At 38.4% G+C, this 24,840-nt stretch overlaps 1 protein-coding gene and 1 pseudogene across 2 annotated transcripts in view; both read right to left on the reverse strand.

Moving 5' to 3' along the window:
* The window catches only part of Tph2 (tryptophan hydroxylase 2), a 232,927-nt gene that overhangs the window by 158,818 nt on the left and 49,269 nt on the right, over window positions 1–24,840 (reverse strand). For both annotated transcript variants that reach the window (XR_013440445.1, XM_005330422.4), the window contains exon 8: window positions 19,999–20,125. Coding sequence is in view for 1 of the 2 variants with exons in the window: in XM_005330422.4 (XP_005330479.1) it covers window positions 19,999–20,125 (127 nt within the window). In the remaining variant the exon portion in view is untranslated. The remainder of the gene's footprint in view (window positions 1–19,998; window positions 20,126–24,840) is intronic.
* LOC120888819 (U4 spliceosomal RNA) lies at window positions 15,187–15,317 on the reverse strand (annotated as a pseudogene).

Genomic DNA, 24,840 nt, shown 5'->3' on the forward strand with positions numbered 1-24,840 from the left:
TGCTGTTTCTGAAGATTGCAGCCAACTGAAGCTTAGCCAGGGAAAATGCTAACTGTGCTTGGTCAAGGTATGGAGGAGTCTGTGATGTGACAGATTCAAGCACTGAAGTGCCTCACAGCCCAGACTGCTCAGGATTAAAGCTATGAGGAATTTATATAGGTATCACCACCCAGACCTTCAGTTAGCAGATGATGACACATAAGATCAAACAGATATTTTCTTCTGGAGATGAATCTGTAAGATGTCTATCCAGACAATTCTGATTTCCACAAACTTCCACAGCTCTTTCAAATAGGTATTATGAATACAAATAGGCTTCTTTTTATGCCTTCTAGACCAGCAGGTATTTCAAGTTTCACAAATCAAAAGCTAGTTTTATATTCAGTAGTATTACTCCTTGAACCCCAGATCCAGTTCATGAGCCTCAATGTAGCATCTCCATAACAAAGTGATTCACAAAGTATGGCTCTTCTTTTAAAGCAATTTCATCTTTTTCAAAATGTCCCTTCGCTGATCTTATTATACAACTAGCTACCTTGAAATGGCCGAACTCCGCTATGAAGACGTACACACACACACCCCTCATTTTCATACCAGCTGCATGGATCAGCATTCCATTTCTATATGTGTTTAATCCATTTTGTGCAGAAGACCTACTTAAGCAAATGCTACAGGTTTGGAAGTGTCCAAGAGCTGACTTTTATAACCTAAGCAGTTCTGGGTTCCTTGAAGGAGAAGAAAACTGATGAGCATATTCTCAACCATTCATCCTTGAGCCTGCCCTGAAATGTTCTGCATCAAATCACACATTCTCCCCAGATGTGGTGATTTTAAAGGTCAGCTCTCCAACACTCGTATGAAAAATGAGATTTTTACTGACTTCCAAGTGAGCTGTGGGTCGTCACCACTGCCTTTAGAGGGTCGTTTTATTTTTATCCCTGCATTACTAAAAGCAACACCCTCCTAGACATGAGGGCTAAAGAGCTTCCACTTTCTCACCTATTTCTTTCTAGGCAAGACTGGGAATCCTGGACGATGATTATATATCTGAGAACTGACAAGAAAGGTATGTTTAGCGGTGAGAGCCATTCTTGCTGCTCCATTACACTGAGTAGCTTTCTATTTTAAGTTTTTATTAATGAAGTCGTGTTTCTTTCCTAGTCACTAACCGTCACCACTACCATCATCATCTCTCCCACTCGACACCAACTATCTGTATGTGTAAATGGGGCTGAAAAGATATACCTGTGAAGTGGGGTCCTTGTCACAATGAGGGTTTACAGGTAATTGAAACTCTAGCAGGCATTTAAGTTCAGCCGAGCTTCCCTATCTCTAATCATCATCACTGCCAGTTATTGAAGCCTACACTCCACCAGACAGTGTTAAGCACTTTACATCTTACAACCCTGAGAGGTAGGCACTGGGAAGGTAAATGGAGCATGGGAGTTTGAGCACTTCGACTTTGGACTGAGAGACCAAAGTTCAAGGACAGGCTCTGCCATTTACTTGGTCCTGGGAAAGTTATTTAACCATTCTGAGTTTCAGATTCTTTGCAAAGTAGAGAAAATGAAATAAATACTACCTTTTACTGAACTCTTACTATGTGTCAGTGCTCAGTCTCCCATTTTACAGATGGGGAAATGAAGACAGGTCCAGTAACTTCAGCAAGCTTAGGGATATTAGAGCCGGACTGGAAGCAGGTGTGCAGGCCTGCACTAGAGCATATGGTCTGCACTATAGCTCGCTGTCCTCCTCCTGTTCCCAGAGTGACTGAACACTACCAGACCCCAGAATTGAGTCCTTGATGGCTGAGTTCACTGTGCCAGGGCAGATAAGGGTGTGTTTAGCTTGCTACAGTCATCCTCCATGGCTTGCCCTGGGGGAGGTGCCCTCCTTTCTTTGGTTATCTCTGGGTCAGCTAAGTAACACAGCACAGGCCTGCAGGGAGTCAACCAGAAGTGCACACTACATGCCAGTCATAAAAGGAAGCCAAAGTCTTCTAAGTGTTACTAGTGGGAAGCAGTACTGCAATGAGCACAGCTCTAGAGAGCTCAGACAACAAATGAGGGTAGGTTAGAAATACAACACACTGTTTCTTATTAAAAAGTCACATTACAAGTACAGAACTAAATATAAGATAGTCTTACTTTAAACAACAATACATACTTACATTTGATTTAGGTGTATTACTTGATAGGCACAAAATTAACTCTGGCTGATGAGAATTCATGAGATGATAAAGAATGGCACAACTTGAAATATTTACAGTGTCTCATGACAAGCTAATTTGCCAAACTTACTTTCTGGCTCTGGCTACCAAGAGAGTGGTGTGTTTGCTGCTGCCTAGAACAGCAATCTCTCTGTTCACCTTCCCCTCCCCTAATCGGTAAAGCCCCTTAATCAGTGGGTAGGGGGAAGGCAGGTAACTGAGATGATATTCCACTTCCCACCTGAGGATCATGAAGCCCATCTAATGGGAAGACAGCAACTCAGCTCTGGCCAATTGTCCCCTTGTGTAAAGGCAATCTGACTGCCAAGGAGGCTGGTCTTATTAAGAAAAGCCAGGAATGAGGAACAGTTGTGTGATATCCTCTGATGAGTAAATGTAGACATGGTTTAAAAATTTAAGCAAGTTGCAAGCTAATATAGGGATGTATTTATTTATATTTTCCTGGATTACAAATCAGCATCTTCCTGTCTGCTATACCTTTTCTAAGGAGCAGAATCCAGGGTCCCTTTCCTCACCTATTATAGATTTGACTTTTTATCTTGAAGAATTAAGTCTTTTTAATTAGATTTGAGAAAGGAAAAAGTAAACAACCAAAAAAAATGAAAAAGCTTGCATGATAGCTAAACATTTAAATGTCTCTAACATAAGCCATTTTAAGGCACTTCCCCTTGTTTTATTACAGAGAACGTTTAAACCTTGTTAGTTGGACACCAACATAGGACCCCTGTGTACAAACATGGAGACTTATCCAAAATGCATCAAAACTAGAGCAAACGACCTGTTTGGGCATTCTGCCAAGAGCTTCCTTGCATACTCTTATGTTAATTCAACCCTCTTACAGCCCAACTGCAGTACCTGGCTTGAGTTAGCAGAAGCTTGAGCTCATGAGGAACAGCAGCCAAGATTTGAAACCCCAAATTTATTGCGTTGTTTTGTTATTAAGGGAGGGCTGCATGTATCAATGAACAGCATCACTCCTAATCTGCTTGAGAAGTTTAGTCAGGAATTCATATTTCATGGGCTCTCCCTGGCACAAACAATATTTTCTCATTTATTTTCCTAAGCTGTTTCCTGCGACTTGCCTCTCTCAACGTTCACTCAGGGGAGGTGTGCTATTAAGTCAGGGGAGGCCTCCTCCATCTCCAGGGAGCAACTTGACATCTTCTAGGGAGGCCTTACTTCTATTATTTATAGATAAAACACTTTACATTGCAAAGTAGCACGCTATCTCCATCTAAAACCCCTTTGTAAAATAAACTGCACAGTCGGCATTTCAGATAGGAAAACCTGAGATGTCGAAAGTTAGAGAATTACCCAAGGTCACACAGGAAAGTAGAAACTCTCCAGGGGCCTTTCCTATACGCAAGTACTGATATGGTCAACTAGATGTCTAAGAGTTCCATCATGCAAAATACGCTAACTGGCATTTTTTAACACTTAGCACTGTGCTAAGCAGCTTCACGATGCATTATCTCATCGATTCTCACAACAGCTCCATAAGATTAGATAGTATTATTTGTCTCATTTTAAAAGTGATGGAACGTGGGCACAAAGAGATTACGTAACTTGTCTAAAGTCACTGACAAAGATTCTCTCCTTGCCCAAACTAGTCAGTTTCCCCTGGGCTCCTTTTTCAGCTGATCTTAACTTTGGGACTTTCAGGCTCATCTCTGCATTGTCCAATTGTAGCAAGAATACTGCTAAGTCAGTTTAGCCAGAATGCCCCATGCTTGATATCTGATCACCTTCAGTGTCTAATCAGGTTCCTGATCCCCCACCCATCTCCCAGTGATGTATGACATCATGGCCTCCCTTCAGCATGAGTCCTCTCAGGTCAGCTTAGTTAGGATCCCTCCTTACCTCTCACAGTTCCTTCAGTAATTCTCCATGCACTAACCACCTCTCACCCCATCCCACTCCTTGGTTACAAATTCCCACATTTCTTTGTTAGCAGCTGAGCCCAATCTCTCTCTCCTCCATTGCAAATCCCCAATGCAGCAGTCCCTTTATCTGTCCTGATGATCCTGAGTCAAGTTTGCCTTACCATTTTTTAGCCAATATCATGAATAATTTTTACTCACCTAATTTTTATCACCTAGCCAGTCAGTAACAAAGCCTGGATATGAACCTAGGTAATTTGATCCCCAAATCTGCACTCTGAATCACTCACCACACAATACTGCCTCTCCTGCCAGTCCCAAATGGCCCAGGCCCAGGAAAACTACATAGTCTACAATAGTAGCGTTCACTGTTTACTATGGATTCCAGTTTCCCTCTTACTCCGGAGCAGTAGGAGTATTTGGGAGCAACTGTTACGGGAAAGCTTTAGAATACTATTGCTACTGGCAGATGTCTACGATTTTACTCAAAAAGAGAACAATAGGAGAGGGTGAATAATGAGGTGACTGGACAAAAGTAGCACTCACTAATGGGGACAAGACTAATGCAAGATGTGAAGGTTGAGGAACATGTATGGAAACCAATTGCTTAAGAAAAATGTGGTGTCTGTTGATTTTTTTTTCTGAGAAAAAGAAGGAAAAGCAAACAAAACTCATTAGCCACATCTGACGTTCATTGAAACACTGCAGCTTAACTGAGACTCATAAGCCCTGTATTTCTAGACTATTTCCAATTTATCCTTTCTTCTGTGGATATAAAAGATAAAGTCTCTCCTGACAGCACAAGTGTTTGATAAATGGATGAACACCTCGTTACTCCTTTTTCCAAAGCCAGGATTCCCTTTCACGAAGTCCTTATTCGATGGGTCAAAATGACTTTTCAGAAAAACTTGAAGGCTATATGCCAAAATGTTAAGAATGGTTATTGTTGCTGTGATATTATAAATGTTCTTTACTTTCTTTTTCTTCCTTATCCATTTTTCAGAATTTTCTATAATGAGTATGTGTCAGTTTTATAATAAGAAGGAAAAAACAACAGTTTCTGTAAAGACTTTTCAACAGAGGAGTCCCTAAGTCAGGGGATGATTTTTTTTTATGTAAAGGATAGACTTTCAGACCCTGAAAAGAATGATGTGCTCCCCCGTCTTCCAGGTGATTTATTCCTCCCAACCCTAACAGCATTTCTTACTTACACCTAGTCTGGATTTCATCTTTCAAATTGATGAAATTTCCATTTTTCTGGAAGACCTTTCTCCAGTGTGAACTCTGCCCACCAGAAATATTCCAGAAATGCTCATCCCTACAGTAATGAGCACATAAAACTCCAAGCAAATTGTAATATTTCTAAGAAGAGAGCAAAGAGATTTTTAATCACTGTGTGTTCAGTCTCATGTCGAGTTTTGTATTGTGCTACCATTCATTGTGGAGGCTCATAATGTACAGTAATACATTTTACATCTACTAAATGTACTCTGGGTTTTTATATCCCAGTTCAGAAGAATAGCTTTGGAAATCCTTTTGACTCCTTTATTTGAAAACTACATTTGTGGAATAGGGTAATTAAATTCCTATAGTTTTATATAACATTACCTCTGCTATTCTAGCTCATAAAAAATCCCAACCATCTTCTTTCTGCTTTTGCTAGAAATGGAATTGCATCACAGAAATTTCTGTTAATACAAGTTAAGATTTTGAGAGCCTACCCCATTGTAGTTAAACCAGAAAATTCTTTTCTTTTGTACATCTTCATGGAAATTAAAATGACTGCAGAAATCATCTGTGCCTGATGAATGCATCCTAGCTTGCTTTGAGAAGAAAAAGTAAGCAGGTTTCAGTGTCAGGACTTTTAAGTCTTGGGAAGGTCTGGAGAATTGGGGGGGGTGCTTGAAATGATTTTAAAACTCTTTAAACAACATAGCTCCTTTGGCGTAGTTTAGTATTTCTTAGGCAATGATGAGATCAAGTACTACCATACCTGGGTATGAGGCAGACGTGGTATGACATACATATGGGCAAGATATGTTATCACATTTGCTCCTCCTTCAGCACTGGGGTGGTAGAAGAGTCCCATTTTAAAGAAGACGTTTGAGGCACAGAGAAGTGATATAATTTGTATCTTTGTGCCTAACCTGAACACAGGGTTAGAAAGTAACAAAGCTGGCAACCAAACCCAGCTGTGCTAAACTTTAAGTTCAGATTCTTTCTACCCTAGGCACCACACCACCTACTGCTGCTCGAACTCAAGAAAACAATATTTCACATTTGCATTTTGAACTTCCCAACTTGTGTGACCCTGTGCTTATGCACATCAATAAATGTGCATGTTCTATCTCCTGTTCATCCGTCTGTAGCAAGTTTATTTCAGCAGACTCAAATCCTGAACTTCAGAGGAAAAGTTTGAGCCTCTCTACAATGCCCATCAGTCTTCAGCAAGCTCTGGTGAGTACTGGGAGATACCAGCTGTTGACTGTGGTGCTACTGTGAGGACAAAAGAGACTGGGTACAGAACAGGTGTGCTCAGCACTTGCTCAGCACTCAGAGAAGGACCAAAGCAGCACTAGTTTTATGAGTTTCCAAATAAATAAAATAGATTTGTTTTGTTTTGATTTCCATCTGCAGTTAGATGATGACTCTCTGAGGCCCCTAGGACACAGTTATAAATGACAAAGAAAGATTTGAGTTGCAAAAATATCCAACTATTCCAGATTGCAAATAGATCTGTTCCTAAACATAGTGGGCAAAGTAGAGCCCATTTTTTACAAATAACTATGGTGTTCTCATCATAGCATAAATAGATGACAAATACCTCGTAAGGACAACAACAAATAACATAAGTGAAATATACTCAAAGGGATAGAGCAAAACAGCCTTGGCTACAAAATTAAATGTTCTCAGAAGAGAATTAGTCAGAGGGACGCGTGACCTTGGAACACCCAGGCAGAAAAAGACCAAGGCAAAACAGTGAAAAAGAAGTTAAGTTCTAAGGGGTTAAAGAGTTAGAGTATTCCTTGCAAGATGCTACTACTTTTCTATATGCACAGCAGATATAAAAGTGAAAGTAATGAGTTGGAAGAGATATTATTAACTTTTAATTAAGTTACTCTTAGAAATAACACATAAACTGATCATCCACCCAAACAGCTCAATTAAGAATGTATAAAAGTGCATTCCTTCCAATCCTTTGTCAGCTTGTATCAAATGATCCAAACAGCTAAACCAGTTCAAAGACTCTACATGGAATAAAGAAGCCTGGGGCTTGTTTCCGTAGAGATACTAAAGTGGTCATTTTTAATGTCATCCTTGTTGAAAAAGAACTACTGGCATAAGCCTTTCAGTATCCAAAGTCTCCCTACTCACAGCCAGGTAGATAAAGACAATAGAGACCAGGAAAATATTAATAAGCAATTCATAAACTAAGATTACCTTTATAATTGCACTTCTAACATGAATTATAGTTGATTATTAATTTAAGCTGTTTCAAAAACCACTCTCAGCATAAAAAGTACTGGTTATACCTGGACATTCAAACATGCTTGATTCATGGCCCCAACCAATGCAAACTCATTTACTTGAAACAAACACTGTTTGATAAAATTATCTGTTTAATACAATCAGAACTCTGTTTTATTAATTTCCTGACAATTCTTTCCTGAAAAAAAAATTTAGCTCATGATCAGTTCTCTACAAACAATGAATCTACCCTTTCAAAAAAACATTCTATACTTCTATCTCCTAAACTGTGCCCTCTTGAAATATTAATAGCTTAGGATGCTGATATGTGTTCCATAAAGAGACTGCCACCACAAAACACATTTTCTTAATTCTCAAGTTCATTTTGTCACATTTTAACATTCCAAAATGAAGCTTCATTTTACACTGTCAAACTATTTTACCAGCTTAATCTTTTGCCCCCAAACAAACATCATCCACAAAAAGTCACTATTAAAAGTATGCTTTACATCCAATGGCATCTCAGAATGAAGGAAATGTGGTAACTTTGGAAAAAAATAATTTTCATCATTTTTGGAGATTCACTCTGCATATTATTTTATTAAAGATTCTAAAAAGTCCCAGACTTTATAAAGCTGTTGGTTTTACCTAGTGTTTCCCAAATATATTTGCTCATGGATTCCTTCTTTCACAGAATTCATAATAACATTTCACAAAGCTAACATCCTGAGAACGTGTCCTAGGAAAGACTGCTTAATCCTTCATTACCCTTAGCCAAGACTCTCTTCTCATCAGCATTATCAAGACCAGTAACAGAACCCCTTCCACCAGACAGGGAAGGTAAACAGGTTTCAGGGTCAACAACTCCATAGGGGAAAATTCCAACTGGGCCAGACGCTGATTTATTCTGCTTGGTAAACATCTGCAGTGTGTTCATGCTGACTGCTGTCTCCTACAGATGATGCACATCTTTGTCTGTTGCAAATGCCTTTGCAATGTGAGGAATGAATAGACTGAATTGAAGCCATCTGCATCATAGGATGAGATGCACAATTTGGTGAAAGATGTTCCTTTACATATCCTCACATTTGGGGAAAGGAAAATCAATGTATTTCCAGGCCTAGTTCCTAAGTCCACTTGATTAGTAAATTTGTACATTCCTGTACAACTGAATAACTTCTCTTAGCAAATGAAAGAAGAATATGAGAGCAGATACAAAACAGAACCAGTAATTTGACCCGTATGGATGCAAGGATCCATTTTCGGGCCTTGAACAAATAGGTCATACATGAACTACCTTTATACTGCACATATTTATCTGATGATACTCATTAACATAGTTTTTAGAAAAACTATTCAAAATATGAAAATGAGGCTGAAAGATTACTCAGTGCCTTTTGAAAGACATACTTAAGCATTGTCCAACAGGCCCACCTATTAGACAGCACCTGCTTCTCCTGCCACCAAAGCATGGACCTCAGACAAGCAGCATCAGCATCCTGGGTTTCAGCCCCTGACACAGACCAACCCAATTAGAATCTGCATTTTTAACAAAACCCCTGGGTTATTCTATACACATCACAGTTTGAAAAGCACTGATCTACAGGATATAATTTTGGTCTGACCTTCTATTTGCTATACAGAACACATGCTATAAAGTTATATGTTAACTTGAGAAGATTGAAAAATTGCAAATTATTTTTGTCCACTAGACATGCAAATGATTTCTGCCTTGTAGAAAAGATAGCCTCAAAGGTTAACATCTTATGGCCTACAGGAACATAAACCATTTTGTATCTAATTCCAGGATTCTTTCTTCTAGTAACTACTTCCAATTCTTCTTTTTTTTTTTTTTTTTTTTTTAAAGAGAGAGTGAGAGAGGAGAGAGAGAGAGAGAGAGAGAGAGAGAGAGAGAGAGAGAGAGAGAATTTTTAATATTTATTTTTTAGTTCTCGGCGGACATCTTTGTTGGTATATGGTGCTGAGGATCGAACCCGGGCCGCGTGCATGCCAGGCGAGCGCGCTACCGCTTGAGCCACATCCCCAGCCCCAACCCCCCAATTCTTCTTTAAGCAAGATTTACCATCTTACTTTTCCTTTATTCATTAATTAAATAAATCTTTGACACAAACCAAAAAGATATATGAGAGTCATATGTATACCTGTTTAAAGTTACTAAAACCAAGTCACCTTTCAACTACAACAAGATACTTACCTTTACTTTTTACCCTAATAACTAACTATCTTTTCTTGCAGGGTGGGGGGGAACCATCATCCAGCAAACAGTAATTGAGAATGCACAAATTGACACAAAGAAGGATCTAGCATGGGCTTGTCCCTCAAGCATGGTATACTCCAAATGTAAAATTCAACTTCTGAGAGAAGGGCTGGTAATTGAGATTATGTAGTCATGTTGCTGCTCACAGCCATGAGTTGTAGCCAAAGAACCTTTCATTTTGTTTTAATTTTTGCATCTGAAGACCTTAAGGCATAATATATATTTCCTAGTTCTCCAAAGGTCCTAAATGCCTTATTATTATCTTATATCAGGTGTTTCACACATGTTGGATAACGCGCATATTAATGATTCCACAAGCCATATAGAAGGTAGGCTTAATGACTCACTTGCAAAGACTAATAGATTGAGTTCAGGCCTTTCTGGAGGGGTAGAAAGTACTATGGTGGGAGGAGTGGTGGCTGGTTAGGCCAGGTAAGAAATGGAGGTACTTGGTTGATTTCCCGAGTTGTTTGCATTAAGCCCCCTGCAGAAGCACTAGAGGGAAAGGAGAGATGAGAAGCACCAAAGTAGAAAAGTCTGCAGAGAGGACCAGTAAAAAGCTACAGAAATCACTGTTTCTGCAAAACAATGAGACAGCCTGTATTATTTTTTTTACTCTAGGTGAATTTTATATTATTAATGATGCTGTTTATGTAGTACCCATTTTTCCTTGTTTAGTGAGTTTAAGCACTGATGAAAAAGAGAATCCTGCCTAGTGAAAGCAGACACTTAATACCTTTCTTTGATGTACTGTCAGCAAATCTGTGTAAGGTAGAAAATAACTTCCATTAAGACTAATTGGTACCTCCAACTTGGTTTTGTCCAAACCTGCTTTTCGACCTCTGGGTCTGATTTTCAGAGGGACCAGGCTACCTTGCCTATAGCCGCTGTGTCTCCTTGCTGTATTTCTATGATGTTTACTTTGACATTTTAATAATACTCAGTTTTGAGAATGAAGCTATCTCCACTGTTTTATTTGGGCAATGATTTCTATGCCCTGAGAACCAAATAAATGAAACTCTTTTGTATCTGAAGAAACTGATGATGATGCTTGCAAAGTGTATTTCAAATACATTGTTATATGTGTAAATAATTTGCCCTCTGGTGGATAATGAATAAGGCCACAGGATTTGGCAGCTGTATTCTTTTCAGACTCATCGAAGCTGTCCCAGGTCTGTGCAGGATAGATATGCAAAAATATTCCCAATAAGGGTTGCTTAGAGTATGTTATAATTTTGAGACCAGCCATTTCTATTGTAGTGCTGGCTAAAGTGGATTTAATAGATGAGTGTGTACATTAGCGCCGTAAACTTAAATGGCTTTAGTGGCTAGGTAGGTAGCAAACATGTGAGTTATTTTTATATTCTGATTATAATTCTCTGTCAGATGAATAGCAGGCAAACATTTTCTCCCATTCTGTAGGGTGTCTCTTCACTCTGTTGATTACTTCCTTTGCTGTGCAGAAGCTTCATAGTTTGATGTCATTCCATTTATTGTTAATTCTCGATTTGGTTTCCTGGGCTACTATAGTCCCTATCCAGGAAATCATTGCCTGTGTCAATATCTTGAAGTATTCCTCAATGTTTTCTTCTCATACTTTCAAGGTTTCAGATCTTAGGTTAAGGTCTTCAAAATATTTTGAGTTGATTTCTGAATAGTGTGAGAGATATGGGTCTAGTTCAATCTTCTACAAGTGAATATCTAGTTTTTCCAGCACCATTTGTTAAAAAGGTTGTCCTTTCTCCAAAGTTTGTCTTTGGCACCTTTGCTAAGAATCTGCTAGTTGAGGCTATATGGATCTATTTCTGGGTGTTCTGTTCCATTGGTCTGCAGGTCTAACTTTAGGCCAATACCATGCTATATTTTTTATTGTGGCTCTATAGTAGGTTTTGAAATCAGATATGGTGATGCCTCTAGCATTGCTCTTTTTGCTCAGGATTGCTTCAGCTACTAAAAGTTTTTGTGTTTCCATATGAATTTTAGGGTTGTTTTTTCTAGTTTGTTTCACTTTTATTTCTTTCTCTTACCTGATTGCTCTGGATAATATTTTCAAGTACTGTATCAAGTAAGAGAGGTCAGAGTGGACACCCTTGTCTTATTTCTAATTTTAGAGAAAATATTTTCAATTTTTCCCTATTCAGTATGATGTTTGTTGTAGGTTTGTCATATATAACCTTTATTATGTTGAGGTATGATTTTTCAGTACCTAATTTATTCAGGGTTTTGATCATAAAAGGATGCTGAATTCTATCAAATGCTTTTTTTTACATCTAGTGAAATGATCCTGTGATTTCTATTCTTAACTGTATTTACGTGCTGTATTGCATTTATTGATTTGCAAGGGTTGAACCATCCTTGCAGCCCTGGAAGGAAATTAACCAATGAAAGTGTTCCTCCCCTTTCTATCTTATTGAATAATTTGAGAGCACTGGTGTTAGTTTTCCCTTAAAGGTCTTCTAAAATTCAGCAGTGAAGTCATCTCATTTTGGCTTTTCTGTTAAGAGACTTTATTCTTGCTTCGATCTCAGTACTTGTAATTGATCTATTTAGGTTTTTTAATAACCTCTTGGTTCAATTTGGTAGGTCACAGGAATTTTTCCATTTCTCCTAGAATTTCCAATTTATTGGCATAGAGTTCTTCAAAATATTCCCTAATATCTTTTGAATTACAGTGGTATCTAATATAAACATTTCTCCTTTTTTCATATTTAATTTTATTTATTTGGGTTTCTCTTTCTTTTGATTAGTTTAGCTAAAGCTTTGTCAGTTTTATTTACCTTTGTAAATTCTAAGCTCTTAGCTTCACTGTATTAATCTTTTAGTCTCCATTTCATTTATTTCTGCTCTGATATTTATATTTCTTTTCTTCTGATTTCGAGTTTGGTTTGTTCTTATTTTTCTAAGACTTAAAATGCATCTTTTGAGTTATTTATTTGGGATATTTTTATAGGTAATTATTACTAAAAATGTTCCTCTTAGTACCACTTTTGCTGTATTCCACAGGTTTTGGTATGTTGAGTTTCCATTTTTGTTTGGTTAAAGAAATCTTTTTAATTTCCACTCTGATCTCATTCAAAAGTGTGTTGTTCAATCTCCATGTGTTTATATAATTTCTATAGTTTCTCTTACTGTTGATTTCTAATTTTTTTTTTTTTTGGTACTGGGAATTGAACCCAGGGACACTCAACCACTGAGCCACATCCTCAGCCCCTTTTTCTATTTTATTAGAGACAGGGTCTCTCTGACTTGCTTAGGGCCTTGCTAAATTGCTGAGGCTGGCTTTGAATTTGTGATCCTCCTGCCTCAGCCTCCCAAACTGCTGGGATTACAAGCATGCACCACCACACCTGGCTTTATTTCTAATTTCATTCCATTACAATCAGATAAGATGCAAGAAATTATTTCAGTTTTTTTTTAATTTCTTAAGACTTGCTTTTCAGCCTAAAATATGATCTAGTTTGGAAAAATTTCCATGTGCTGATGAAAAGAATGTGTATTCTGCAGCTATTGAATGGAATATTCTGTAGATATCTATTAAGCCTATTTGATCTATAGTCTAGGTTCACTCTAATGGTTTCAGGGGGGTGTTTTGTTTTGTTTTTTGGTTTTTGTTTGTTTGTTTTGGTACCAGAGGTTGAACCCAGGAACACTTAACCATTGAGCTACATCCCTCGCCCATTTTATTTTTTATTTTGGGACAGGATCTCCCTAAATTACATAGGGCCTCACTAACTTGCTGAGGCTGGCTTTGAACTTGTGATCCTCCTGCCTCAGCCTCCCAAAAAACAAAAAACCATTTGGATTATAGGTATGCACTACCACTCCTTGCTCTAATATTTCTTTGTTAACTTTTTGTCTGGATAATCTGTCTATTGTTGAGAACAAGGTATTGAAGTCACCCATTATTATTGTATTGGCATATTGAAGTCACCTTTTATGTTTAGTGGCATTTGTTTTATGAAATCAGGTGCTCCAATGTTCTGTACATATACATTTATAATGGTTATATCTTCTTGATGTATTGTTCCCTTGATCAGTAGTATACTGACCTTCTTTGTCTCTTCTGAATAATTTTGTCTTAAAGCCTATTTTGTTGAATATGAATACAGCTACTTCTGCTTGCTTTGGGATTCTTTTTGCTTACAATATCTTTTCCTTCTTTCCACTTACAGCCTGTCTATGTCTTTGCAAATGTGCTGAGCCTCTTGTATGCAGCATATTAATGGGCCTTGCTTTTAATCCATTCGGCCAGTCTGTGTCTTTTAGTTGGTGAACTAAGACAATATACATTCAGAGTTACTGTTAAAAGATACTGGTTGTTTTGAATATCAATGTTCATATTTTCATCTTCATTTGCTTTAGAAGTTTGATGGTTTACTGTACTGATAATGTCTGGGATTCTTTCCTATTTCTTATTTGCATGTCTACCCTTTTGGTGGGATTTATGATTTGACATGCTCTCTTTATTGTGTTTCTCTTCCTCTGCTGGTTGTAGAGCTCCCTTAAGCATCTTCTGTAACGTGGATCTAATAGTCATGAATTCTAAAGTTTATGTTTATCGTGGAAGGTCTTTATTTCTCCTTCAATTCTACATGACCTTGCTAGGTATGGTAATGGTGGTTGGCAGGAATTTCCTTCCAGAACATGAAATACTTATTCCATGTCCTTCTAAACTTAAGAGTTTTTGCTGAGAAATCTGCTGTCAATTTAATGGGGTTGCCTTTAAATGTGCTTCTCTCTTGTAGATTTTAGTATTTTTTTTTGTCCTGTACTTTTGGCAATTTAATTATAATATGCCATAAAAAGTTTCTGTTCTTATTATGTCTATTTGGTGCTCTAAGTATCTCCTATCCCTAGATGTCCATGTCTTCCTAAAACTCTGGGAAATAGTCTGCTGTTATTTCACTGACTAGGTCATCTCTGCTCTCAGCAGGTACCCCTTCCCCCTCCAATATGATAATTGTATAAATGTTTGCTCTTTTATTGATGTCCCAGAGATCTTGTATGTTCTCTTCATCCTTTCTTATTTTTTCCTTATTGCTGTTTGGCAGATTCATCTTCAAACTCCAATACTTTCCTCTCTTTGATCTTGTCTGTTGTTGAGGCTTTCAACTGAAGTTGAGGTTGAGTTCTGTTTTTTTTTAATTTCCATATCTTTATGAAAGTGTTCACTCATATTTTTGTATTGTCTTTCTCTATTCATTCAACTGTTTATTTGAATTTTCTTGGATTTCAATGAGCTTTCTTAAAATCATCATTTTCAATTATTTGTCCAGCATTTCATGCAACTTGATGTCTTTGGAATTTCTTTTTTTTCTTTTTTTTTTTTTTTTTTTTTTTTTTTACCAATGACGACTATATTTCAAGTCGTCATGGCAGGGTATTGGGAAAAGTTTTCAATTAGCAATAATCGCACCTTGGATAAACCTCATTGGCTACGATACTGCCACTGCGCAAAGCTTGGAATTTCTTATTATGGAGTTACAAACCTTAAGAGTGGCACATTATTTTGTTTTTTCATATTTCTTGTGTTTCTATGTTGGAATTTCTGCATCTATGGGGATGGAGATTGCTTCTGCTTTTTTTGTGGTGGCCTTCACAATATGTGGCTTCTTTTGACAGTGTGACTTGAAGATTAGTTTATTTCTAATTGGATTCCATAGTATACTCTCTAGTTTCTTTGATTACAATTCATAAACTTGGACACAGAGCATTTTGTATTGGAGTAAGAAATGTTAACTATCTCTACAAAGCTTATAAGAGTAGTGACACTCTGGTATTTCAGGCAGATGTGCTGTAGGCAACAGATTATGTGGAATGTACTCTCTGTGGTTACTCCTATTATGAGAGTAGGACCCCCCATCAGAAGTTGGGGACTTCCACAGGCACTTTTGATTGTGGCTTTATTCCTTGAAAACAATTCCAATGCTGGTTGCTCCAATTATGTTCAAAGTCCTGAAGCTCTTGTTCTCTAATTGGAGATTGCCACAGATCCAGGGACTTCACAAGGAGAGAGAGACATGAGAATCACAGCTCCCCCCCTATGGATTCACCTTCAGTCTTATCAGCCCTATGCAATCTGACAAGGCATGGTTGTAATCAGTGTTGAGGGCTTCCCATGATGTAATATCATCAACTGTTGTATTCTTCCAATCTGCCAATACTGTGAGAATGTCTGCCCAAGAGCTGGATCTCAGCCTCTCCTACCTTCCCCACCTGGTAACAGGTTGACAAATTGGAACTTAGGTCTCCCTTTTCTTTAAATAGAATTGTCCACCAGGCTTCTGATGAAACTGGGTTGTGGCTGGAGGTGAGTTTAATTCCTCCTAGCAGAAGTATGGCAGGGGTTGGGGGCAATGAAGGGTCAAAACTGCAGCTTGTTGTAATTCCTCTCAGTTCTTGCCAAATAAATTGGGAAGTTCGGGTGGTATGTAGGCTGTATCCCATGTTTCTCAACAAACAGGTTAAGGCAGAATATTGACCACACCTAGGGTATATTCACTCTAGAGGCTGTTATTTTCTGTTTGTTTGGTTTTTGTTTTGTTTCTGCAGTGCTAGTAATAGAACCTAAGGTCTCATGCACGCTAGGCAAGCACACTATGACTGAGCCACGTTCCCAGCCACTCCAGAGGGTTTTAATCTGCATACCCTGGGGCATGGCAAATGTCAGAGCTACAGTAAGCCCTTTTTATCCACAGGGTATGTGGAATGTGGACTGTGCCAGGCCTATATCTGCTCCAGAGGATTTTAGTCTTGTAACTGGGGGTGTTGTGAATGTCAAAGCCCTGCAAATCCCCAGAATGCCTCCAAGGGTAGAGGAATCATTGAGTCACCAAATTCTGTGCTAGAGAGGAAAATCCAGGAACCAGGCAATCAACTAGCTTTGATCTCAGCACCCTCCAACCTGGCCCCATGCAAAACCACACACAACTGTGTCACTCCACTTCTCAGAGGCCAGGATTACTGAACCACTATGCCCTCCATTCCCCTCCACATTGCAGCCTGAGTTCCCCACATTATAAATCTCTCAGCAGGTTTGTGTCAGAGACGTTCCCCCCACAACACCACTGTCTCCTGTGGCTGCCACTGGCCCAAAGCAGAGGCGTATCCACAGGGACCCTGAGATGTGATTATGCTGAGTTTTCTGCCCCCCAGAGTGTGGTCTCTGATAATAAGACCCTTCTCAAGACGGCTCCAGGCTATACCACTCAGAGTTTGCTGACAGATACCATGAATTTCTTCTCTAAAGCTGGCTTGCTGTGTAGACACTGGGTCACCAATTTACTCCATTTGTCTGCAGGGTGCAGCCCTGTGCACTGCACTGTCTGTTTTTCTTTCACCTTAGTCCCTTAGAAGGGAAAGTCCCTGTCCCCCGACAGAGATGCCAGATGCTGGGGTATTCTGTTTCTTTTGCTTGTTTCTCCCTTGTCTTTGGACTTCACCAAGTTCCATTTTCTGTGCTGTCAATCTCCAGTGCTCACCCACAAACAGTCACCTCTACAAGGAGTTACACACTTGTCATATGGTTTCCATCCAGAGGCTGAGCAAACTAGTGTTAGGTGTCTCTATTCTGCCATCTAGAGCCTTATTCTGTAGGTTTGTTTTGTTTGTTTTTGTTTGCCAAAGCCACTGCAAGATAGCAAGCAGTTGACACCCCATCCTCCCTCATCTGTCACGGGTCTATTCCTATTTCCTGCAAGGAAACAGATGCTCCCCAGCACCTCCAGAAAGGAACACGGTCCTACCAAACCATAGGGATATCATCTTCTCTCTGAAACAGACCCTCTTCTCCCTTTTGACTTCTTCTCCCCTCTTGAGACTCAGCATAAACTTTCTCTCTGAAAACTCTTAGTTTTATCTATGTAGGTAACGAATTTCAAAAATGAGGAGGACCATGTTATCTTCTTTTCTAATAAGTTTTAATAATAGAATTAAGCAATCCTCATTTGATGGAGAATATAAAGGAAGAACAATAAAATTGCTTTCTTGTCCCTGCTTTTAAAAAGGAACATAAGCACTCACTAGGATCCATCCATGAACTCTACCTCAGTCCTCTCCTTCTCTGGATACACACACGCACACACACACACACACAGAGAGAGAGAGAGAGAGAGAGAGAGAGAGAGAGAGAGAGAGAGAACACCAACAGAGCCTGGCAGATTTGAATTCCAGTTTGTTCAGAGTCAGACAAATAAGCAATATGCTCATCACTGACTAAGGTATATTCACTCTAACAGGTGTTATTTTCAAGATGTAGAGGATCAAAGCTGAAACCAGAAGATTTCAAGGGAAATTTCAAAGGTACCAAAAAGCTTCTAAACATAAAGTTTAAAGCCAGAACCGAGGTTTAAGAAGTAAATAACAGGATGCATAGGTCATTTTAAATTTTGTCCACAAATACTTTGACACTTTTTTAACTAAATGACGGAATCTCATTCCTCACCCCTTGAGTGTGGGCTGTAATGAGTCACCCCTCTAATGAACAGAATATGGCCAATAGGACTAGCATTTGATCAAGTCAAGAAAGATATTACAGATTATTTCTCCTTTTCCTTCTTCTTTTTCTCCTGCCACCCCCATATTGCTTGCTATGGAAGAAGGCAAGGGCTCAAGTAGCATATGGAGAAGCCCATGTGGCGAGGAGCTGAGGCCTCCCCCAATATCCGCTTCAGGGAGCCATCTTGGAAGCAGATTCCCAAACTGTCAGATACTACAGATAGCCAACATCTTGACCCCCACCACTTCATGAGCCAAAACCATTCAGCTAAGCTGCTCTCAAATTCCTAATCATAGAAATTATGAGATAATACATATAATGTTATTTTAAGTCACTAAAAGATACAATTCCTAAAGCAGAGGTTATAAGTTGGAAGTCAAGATCCTGATTCAGTATGCAAATATATTCTTTAGATCACTATGGTATTTTTTTTTCTTAGCCAAAATTTTTAAATCCTTAAATTTAATCTAGAGTGCCAGTCTCTCAAAATTTGGCAACACAAAGCCTGGCATGCATTCTGAAAACCATCAATGAGAGCTGAGAACCAGTTTTCAGCTATACAGAGGGACATGCTTCCCCCAGTTTACCTCAGTCCCCACTGCCCCCTACCTATTTCCATGTGGACACCAAGGGTTATTACCATTTAGATGTGTTCACTGTTGTTTTTCTTTTAAGACAGAAATATTCATAGTTCCTGTATCTTCATCAGCAGTAGGAAACAGAAAATATACGGAAAGTATTGTGTATTTTAAGAACTCTAGGAGAAAATTTATTTCTTGGGGGAAAATAAAGAATATCTATGCTATTGATGTGTCTCTGCACCAAATACATACAATCTAAGATTCCCTTTTACTTCCTCTGGTAGCTTTGCTCATCTAGGCTATCTGGTCTCTGTAGGTAAAGGAGTTGGCTAATCTCTCCCCTCCATGCCCCCTACCTGGGCTCTTTGAAATAGGGTTAAGGACAATATATGAACTTTCTACTCTAGCTCTTCAACAGCTTACATATTTCAGCCAACATCAACCCTTTCTTCCTATATTGTTTGTATTGAGAATAACCTTGCTGATATCATAGCATCTATTAAATCGTTTTCTAGTTGTGTACTTAGAATAATTATTGAGCTTGAGTTTCTTACTCCTGATTCAAATCATGTCTGATCATAGCCATATCAACTAGTCAGAGATAATACCAGATACAATTCCTACTTACCATAAATGTATATCTTTTGCTCCTACTCATATTTCCACGGGATTAAACAAAGTATAGCACATAGGCCAAATCGGCCCACTACCAGCTTTTGTAAATAAAGTTTTATTGGAACACAGCTACACTTATTCATCTACGTATTATCTGTGGTACTTTTGTACCACAGTGACTCAGCTGAGTAATGGTGAGAGAGACTAAATGACTTTCAAACCTAAAATATTTTCTCTCTAGCTCTTTGTATATAGACAACTGTTGAATAAAAATATTTTAGCAGTCAATAAACTAAGAATTCACTGTTCTTTCAAAGAACATAAGTTAGGAAGGATAAAACCATGCTCCACCCAGGAAAATCTGCATATAATTCATAATCAATGACTCTGAAGCTTCCTTCATCTTACAAGTGGACATAGACAGATTTTTAAGTTGAAAATTAACTCACCGTGGCTAGTTTCTGAACATCTTCGTCTGATGCTCCCAAAGATGCCAGACCTATCTCTTGTGAAAATTGAGCAAACTTAGGATCCGCAAGTAGTGGGACATGTCCCAAGAGTTCATGGCATGTGTCTCTGAGAATAAAAAAAACATTACAAAAACATGTTTAAACCACCACTGGTAGAAGAATAAAATCTGTAATATAATCTTGTTACTATAATTAATTACCACTAATCATACTTTAATACCTCTGAAATCCAGTAATGTATTACTCTTAATGACATCTGAAGTTATATGATATACAATACTTTAAATAAAAGCCACCATTATTTTCAATGCTAAGCACATGGTTTTTTTGTTGTATACATTGCATCTTTTAATCCTCAAAACAACCTTAGAAAATTAAAGTAATTAATTAGTGCAAGATCCTAGTGATCAGGATAGGCAAACTACAGCAACAGTCCAAATCTGGCACAGTGTCTATTTATATAGTTTTATTAGAACATGGACACACCCTTTTGTATATATATATACATTGTCTGTGGCTACTTTTGACTACAACTGCAGAGGTGAGTACTTGTAACTGAAATCACATAGCCTGCCAATCATAAAATAACTACTCACTGACCCTTTACAAAAATTTTGCTGATTCCTATTACAGATAGTGTTAAAATAAATTAAAGTCTGAGAATACCCCCATGCTTGAGTCCCCCTGTAATGAATGAACTTAGTACATAAACTAACAGAAAGTCTAGCTGAGGGGGTCACTCTTGTAACAAAAAGCTAAGTTTTAATCAACCCCAACATTTCTAATTCCTGCCCACAGATGTCTGACCACCTTGCAGCTCTAGAATTCTTTGACCTATTATTGTTCTAGAGTTCACCCAATTCTGAAATCATGAATAAAAATCAATTAGGATTTTTAAACTAGTGATGGGGATGCAGCTCAGTGGTAGGGTGCTGGTCTAGAATGACTAAGACCCAGGGTTCACTCTCCAGCTCTGCAAAAAGAAAAAAAAATAAGCTAAACTTATTGTGACTTTCTCTTTTAATTGGGAAGAAAGCCAAAATTGTAATTCAGCTTGTCGTGATTTTTAAGTTCATGCTCTTAATCCTTAAATTTGTGAGCATCCCTGTTATAGTTTGCAAGGCACTGGAAAACCACAGAGGGTCATGTTATCATTATCAAAGTGGCATTTCCTTAGGGAATTTGTCTCACTATAATATAAGCAACTGCCTTCAGAGAGCAGCTTGGGAGAATCTCCCAGTTCTCTAACTGGTAACTGAACTAGGTAATAATAATAAATAAACACATCTCTCAGTTTCATCAGCTTCCATGTGGATACGTGGATACGTGGGCAAAGATACGTGGGCAAGGGAGATATATGTGTCACAGCAAAATAAGGCTGTTGCCTACCTGAGTCATTACCACAAAGAAGGAAATGTTCCCTCATCCCAAGCTGAAGTGGAATGAATTTTATCGTCACTCTGGCATGGATGGAAATAGTGCAACATTTCACTTTCTTGACAAAAAAAAAACTAATTAGCCAGGAAGTAATTGAAAGAGGTTTTTTTTATTTTATTTTATGTGTGTTCCTCTGAAGTATATTACTTTAAAAGGTACTACAGGACTAATGCCAGGTGCCACCACCATTATGAGATAGATAAAGTCAGCTGGATGGTTGTATGGTCGAAGCAAGTAAATGGTGGCAAATGGCATGAGATTGATGGTCACATAAAACAGATGACATTACTCAGAGAATCATGTTCCCACAACTCAAACCACATCCCCAACATTGGCCAGACAGTTGGTAAACACATCAGTTTAAAGGGCAGCCAAGTGAGAATATGTGGACAGGACTTTGGAAGAAACTAGATTCATCCTCTGACAACTGTATGCCTTCTTATTTGCACAGAATCTGATTTTATAGTAAAGAATACACGGAGGTTATTCTCCAAGCACATTGCTTATAGCAGAGAATCAGATTTACTGAATTTTAGAGCAGAAAGGAATATATAAGTGTTATCCCAGACTCTATTTTATCTGATGAAATAAGAAAAAAGAGAAGGAAAAAAGAAGAATATACTGAGTGGTTATTTACTGGATTCAGTACTAAATATTTTTATAACACATTATTAACTTAATCCTCACTTACAAGGAAGCTTTATTATACCCATTTAGCCAATGGGGGAACATAAAATTGAGCAAATTTAAGAATTTTGGGATGGAGGGAAGTACCAGGGATTGAACTCAGGGGTACCCACTGAGCCACATCACCAGCCCTATTTTGTATTTTTATTTAGAGACAGGATCTCACTGAGTTGCTTAGCACCTCGCTTTTGCTGAGGCTGGTTTTGAACATGAGATCCTCCTGCTTCAGCCTCCCAAGCCACTGAGATTACAGGCATATGCCACCATGCCTGGAAAATTTAAGAATATTTACCAAGGTCATACTTTTTGTAAGAAACACAGAAAAGATTTATAATTAAAATTTTTCTGACTCCAAAGCTATGCTCTTTCTGCTCTAGTTTAATTTGCAGATATGGCGTGAATGAGAAAGGGGCATGGCTCAGGCTGTAGGGAGAGTTCAATCAAGTTGGATAGCACAATAAAACTGTAATCAGTATGTCCTAAATCTCTCCCCTGGCCACTTAGTAGTTCTCAACCCTCCAAATCACTTGAGGAGCCAAATGGCTAAGCCCCACCTAAGACCAGTTCAATCTGGCTCTCTGAGATAGACTAGATGTGAGTGTCTCTCTCTCTCTCTCTCTCTCTCTCTCTCTCTCTCTCTCTCTCTCTCTCTCTCTCTCTCTCTCTCTCTCTCTCTCTCTCTCCCCAAGTGATAAGAAGACATAGCCAGCTGGGCAGGATGGTGCCACCTATAATCCCCAAGGCTCAGGAGGCTGAGGCAGGAGGAACTCTAGTTCAAAGCCAGCTTCAGCAAAAGCGAGGCACTAAACAACTCAGTGAGACCCTGACTCTAAATAAAATACAAAATAGGGCGGGGGATGTGGCTCAGTGGTCAAGTAACCCTGAGTTCAATCCCTGGTACCTTAAAAAAAAAAAGAAAAGAAAATATAGCCAGGGATAGGACCCTTCTCATAACTGACACTGGGAACTATCCTAGCAGGTTTTAAACAACTAGTACTTAAAATTAAAGCTGAATGTGATTATGTAATTTTGAGCTGCCTAAGCTTAGTTCCACTAAAATCACATCATGATAGTGGAGAATAAGGAAGGTGGTGACTGAAAGATGAATAGGAAACTAATTACTCTTCCACACACATTTGGTTTAGTTACATGTCTAACTCTTGTACTGGAAATAGACCCTATAAATTAACTCTTGTGATCAATTTTTTTGAGAGGCCATATAGCCTGCACCAATGTTGGAATTTGGATGAAATGGCCCACCATAAAAAAAAATCTGACTACCCGCATTTAAACAAATGATGTAAATTCTAAAGCACCCTGCTGATCCCAGAAGAAGATATGGCAACAATAATTCCAAGTTAGATCAGATATCAAACCGCAGGAAAATGCTGAAAACATATTAAGTCATTGTGTGAATAAAAATGTGATTAAAAAAACTAAAATAACAATGATAGTGAATGCTTACTATGGGCCAGACCCTGCTAAAGTGCTTAATAATGTGAGATGAGAATAGGGGAGGTCATGGCTACAGCAGCAGGGGACCCTTAGTGCCATAGTAGACTTACTTTTTGAGCTTGTCAAATACTTCAAAAAGGCTGATGCAGAAGATAGTCCCCCATCTACCTAGGTACTGATGGAGCCCTTATTGGTAAAAGCAAAGGAAAAAAAGTTGACAGTTACACAGGTAAAATGAAATTACTAGAGGTCCAAAGACATTAAGGAGTCAATTCTCCATGGTAGAAAAGGAGTTATCACCTGAATTTTATATTAAGGTGTCATTATCAGAAACCTGTGACTCACTAGCCAACTTAGGAACCTTTAATAATATTACAATGACAAAGTAATCCAACTATACACAGGATAAAAGAAATTATAGATTTGGAAGAAAAAAAAATCATACAATATAACAGAATAAGTTATATTGTTTCACTAAAAATGAAAGCCTGAAGCAAGATGTCTAACAGAATTATTAATGGAATATTAGGGATGCCCTTTGCTCTGATGTAAGCAGAAATGATTGTGCTGTATTTCACACATCTGTTTCTTCTCCATGGGGAGACCCTAGGAGAGAACTGTCCCCCTGATCCTGAACAAAGTATGGACTGAGTGTGTACAGTAACCTCACTTCTCATGGGGCCAAGGCTTTAAGTTCCTATATTTCAAGACCAGGAAGAAGGTTCTTATCTTTTCTCAGTCTGGTAGAACATGATCTGAAATAAACACTATATTATTCTCTATTGCAATGTCTTTGGCTAAGGCATGCGTAGACAAAGGATACTGAAATGCCTGGAAACACTTTAACCAATGAACAAAGAAACAAATGTTTAAGAAAACAATTTATTAACTTTGCAAACTTACATTTTCTTTAGTTTCTTTGAGACAGAAGCACTTAGAATCGGAGTTGGCCACCACTTTGGGGAAGCTAAGAGGTTCCAGGCTATGGGGGAGTCTGAGGGAGACCACACAACCTTCCCTCCAACCATGGCACTAATTAAGGTCTGTTGGGCTGACAATATGCTATTTCACCCTATTTTACAATGCAACCACATCCTGCAGGTAAAGTAATTTAAGATCCCTTCATTGGTTGTATCAACCATAGCTGGACCCCTGACTTCTAATTAGGAACAGATTTCCAATGTTGGTTTACAGCTATTGCCTTATCTCACCAAATCTCTTTTAAAAGATTCAATTATTTGG

This window comes from Ictidomys tridecemlineatus, chromosome 6, assembly GCF_052094955.1.
Source record: "Ictidomys tridecemlineatus isolate mIctTri1 chromosome 6, mIctTri1.hap1, whole genome shotgun sequence".
NCBI classification, from domain to species: domain Eukaryota; kingdom Metazoa; phylum Chordata; class Mammalia; order Rodentia; family Sciuridae; genus Ictidomys; species Ictidomys tridecemlineatus.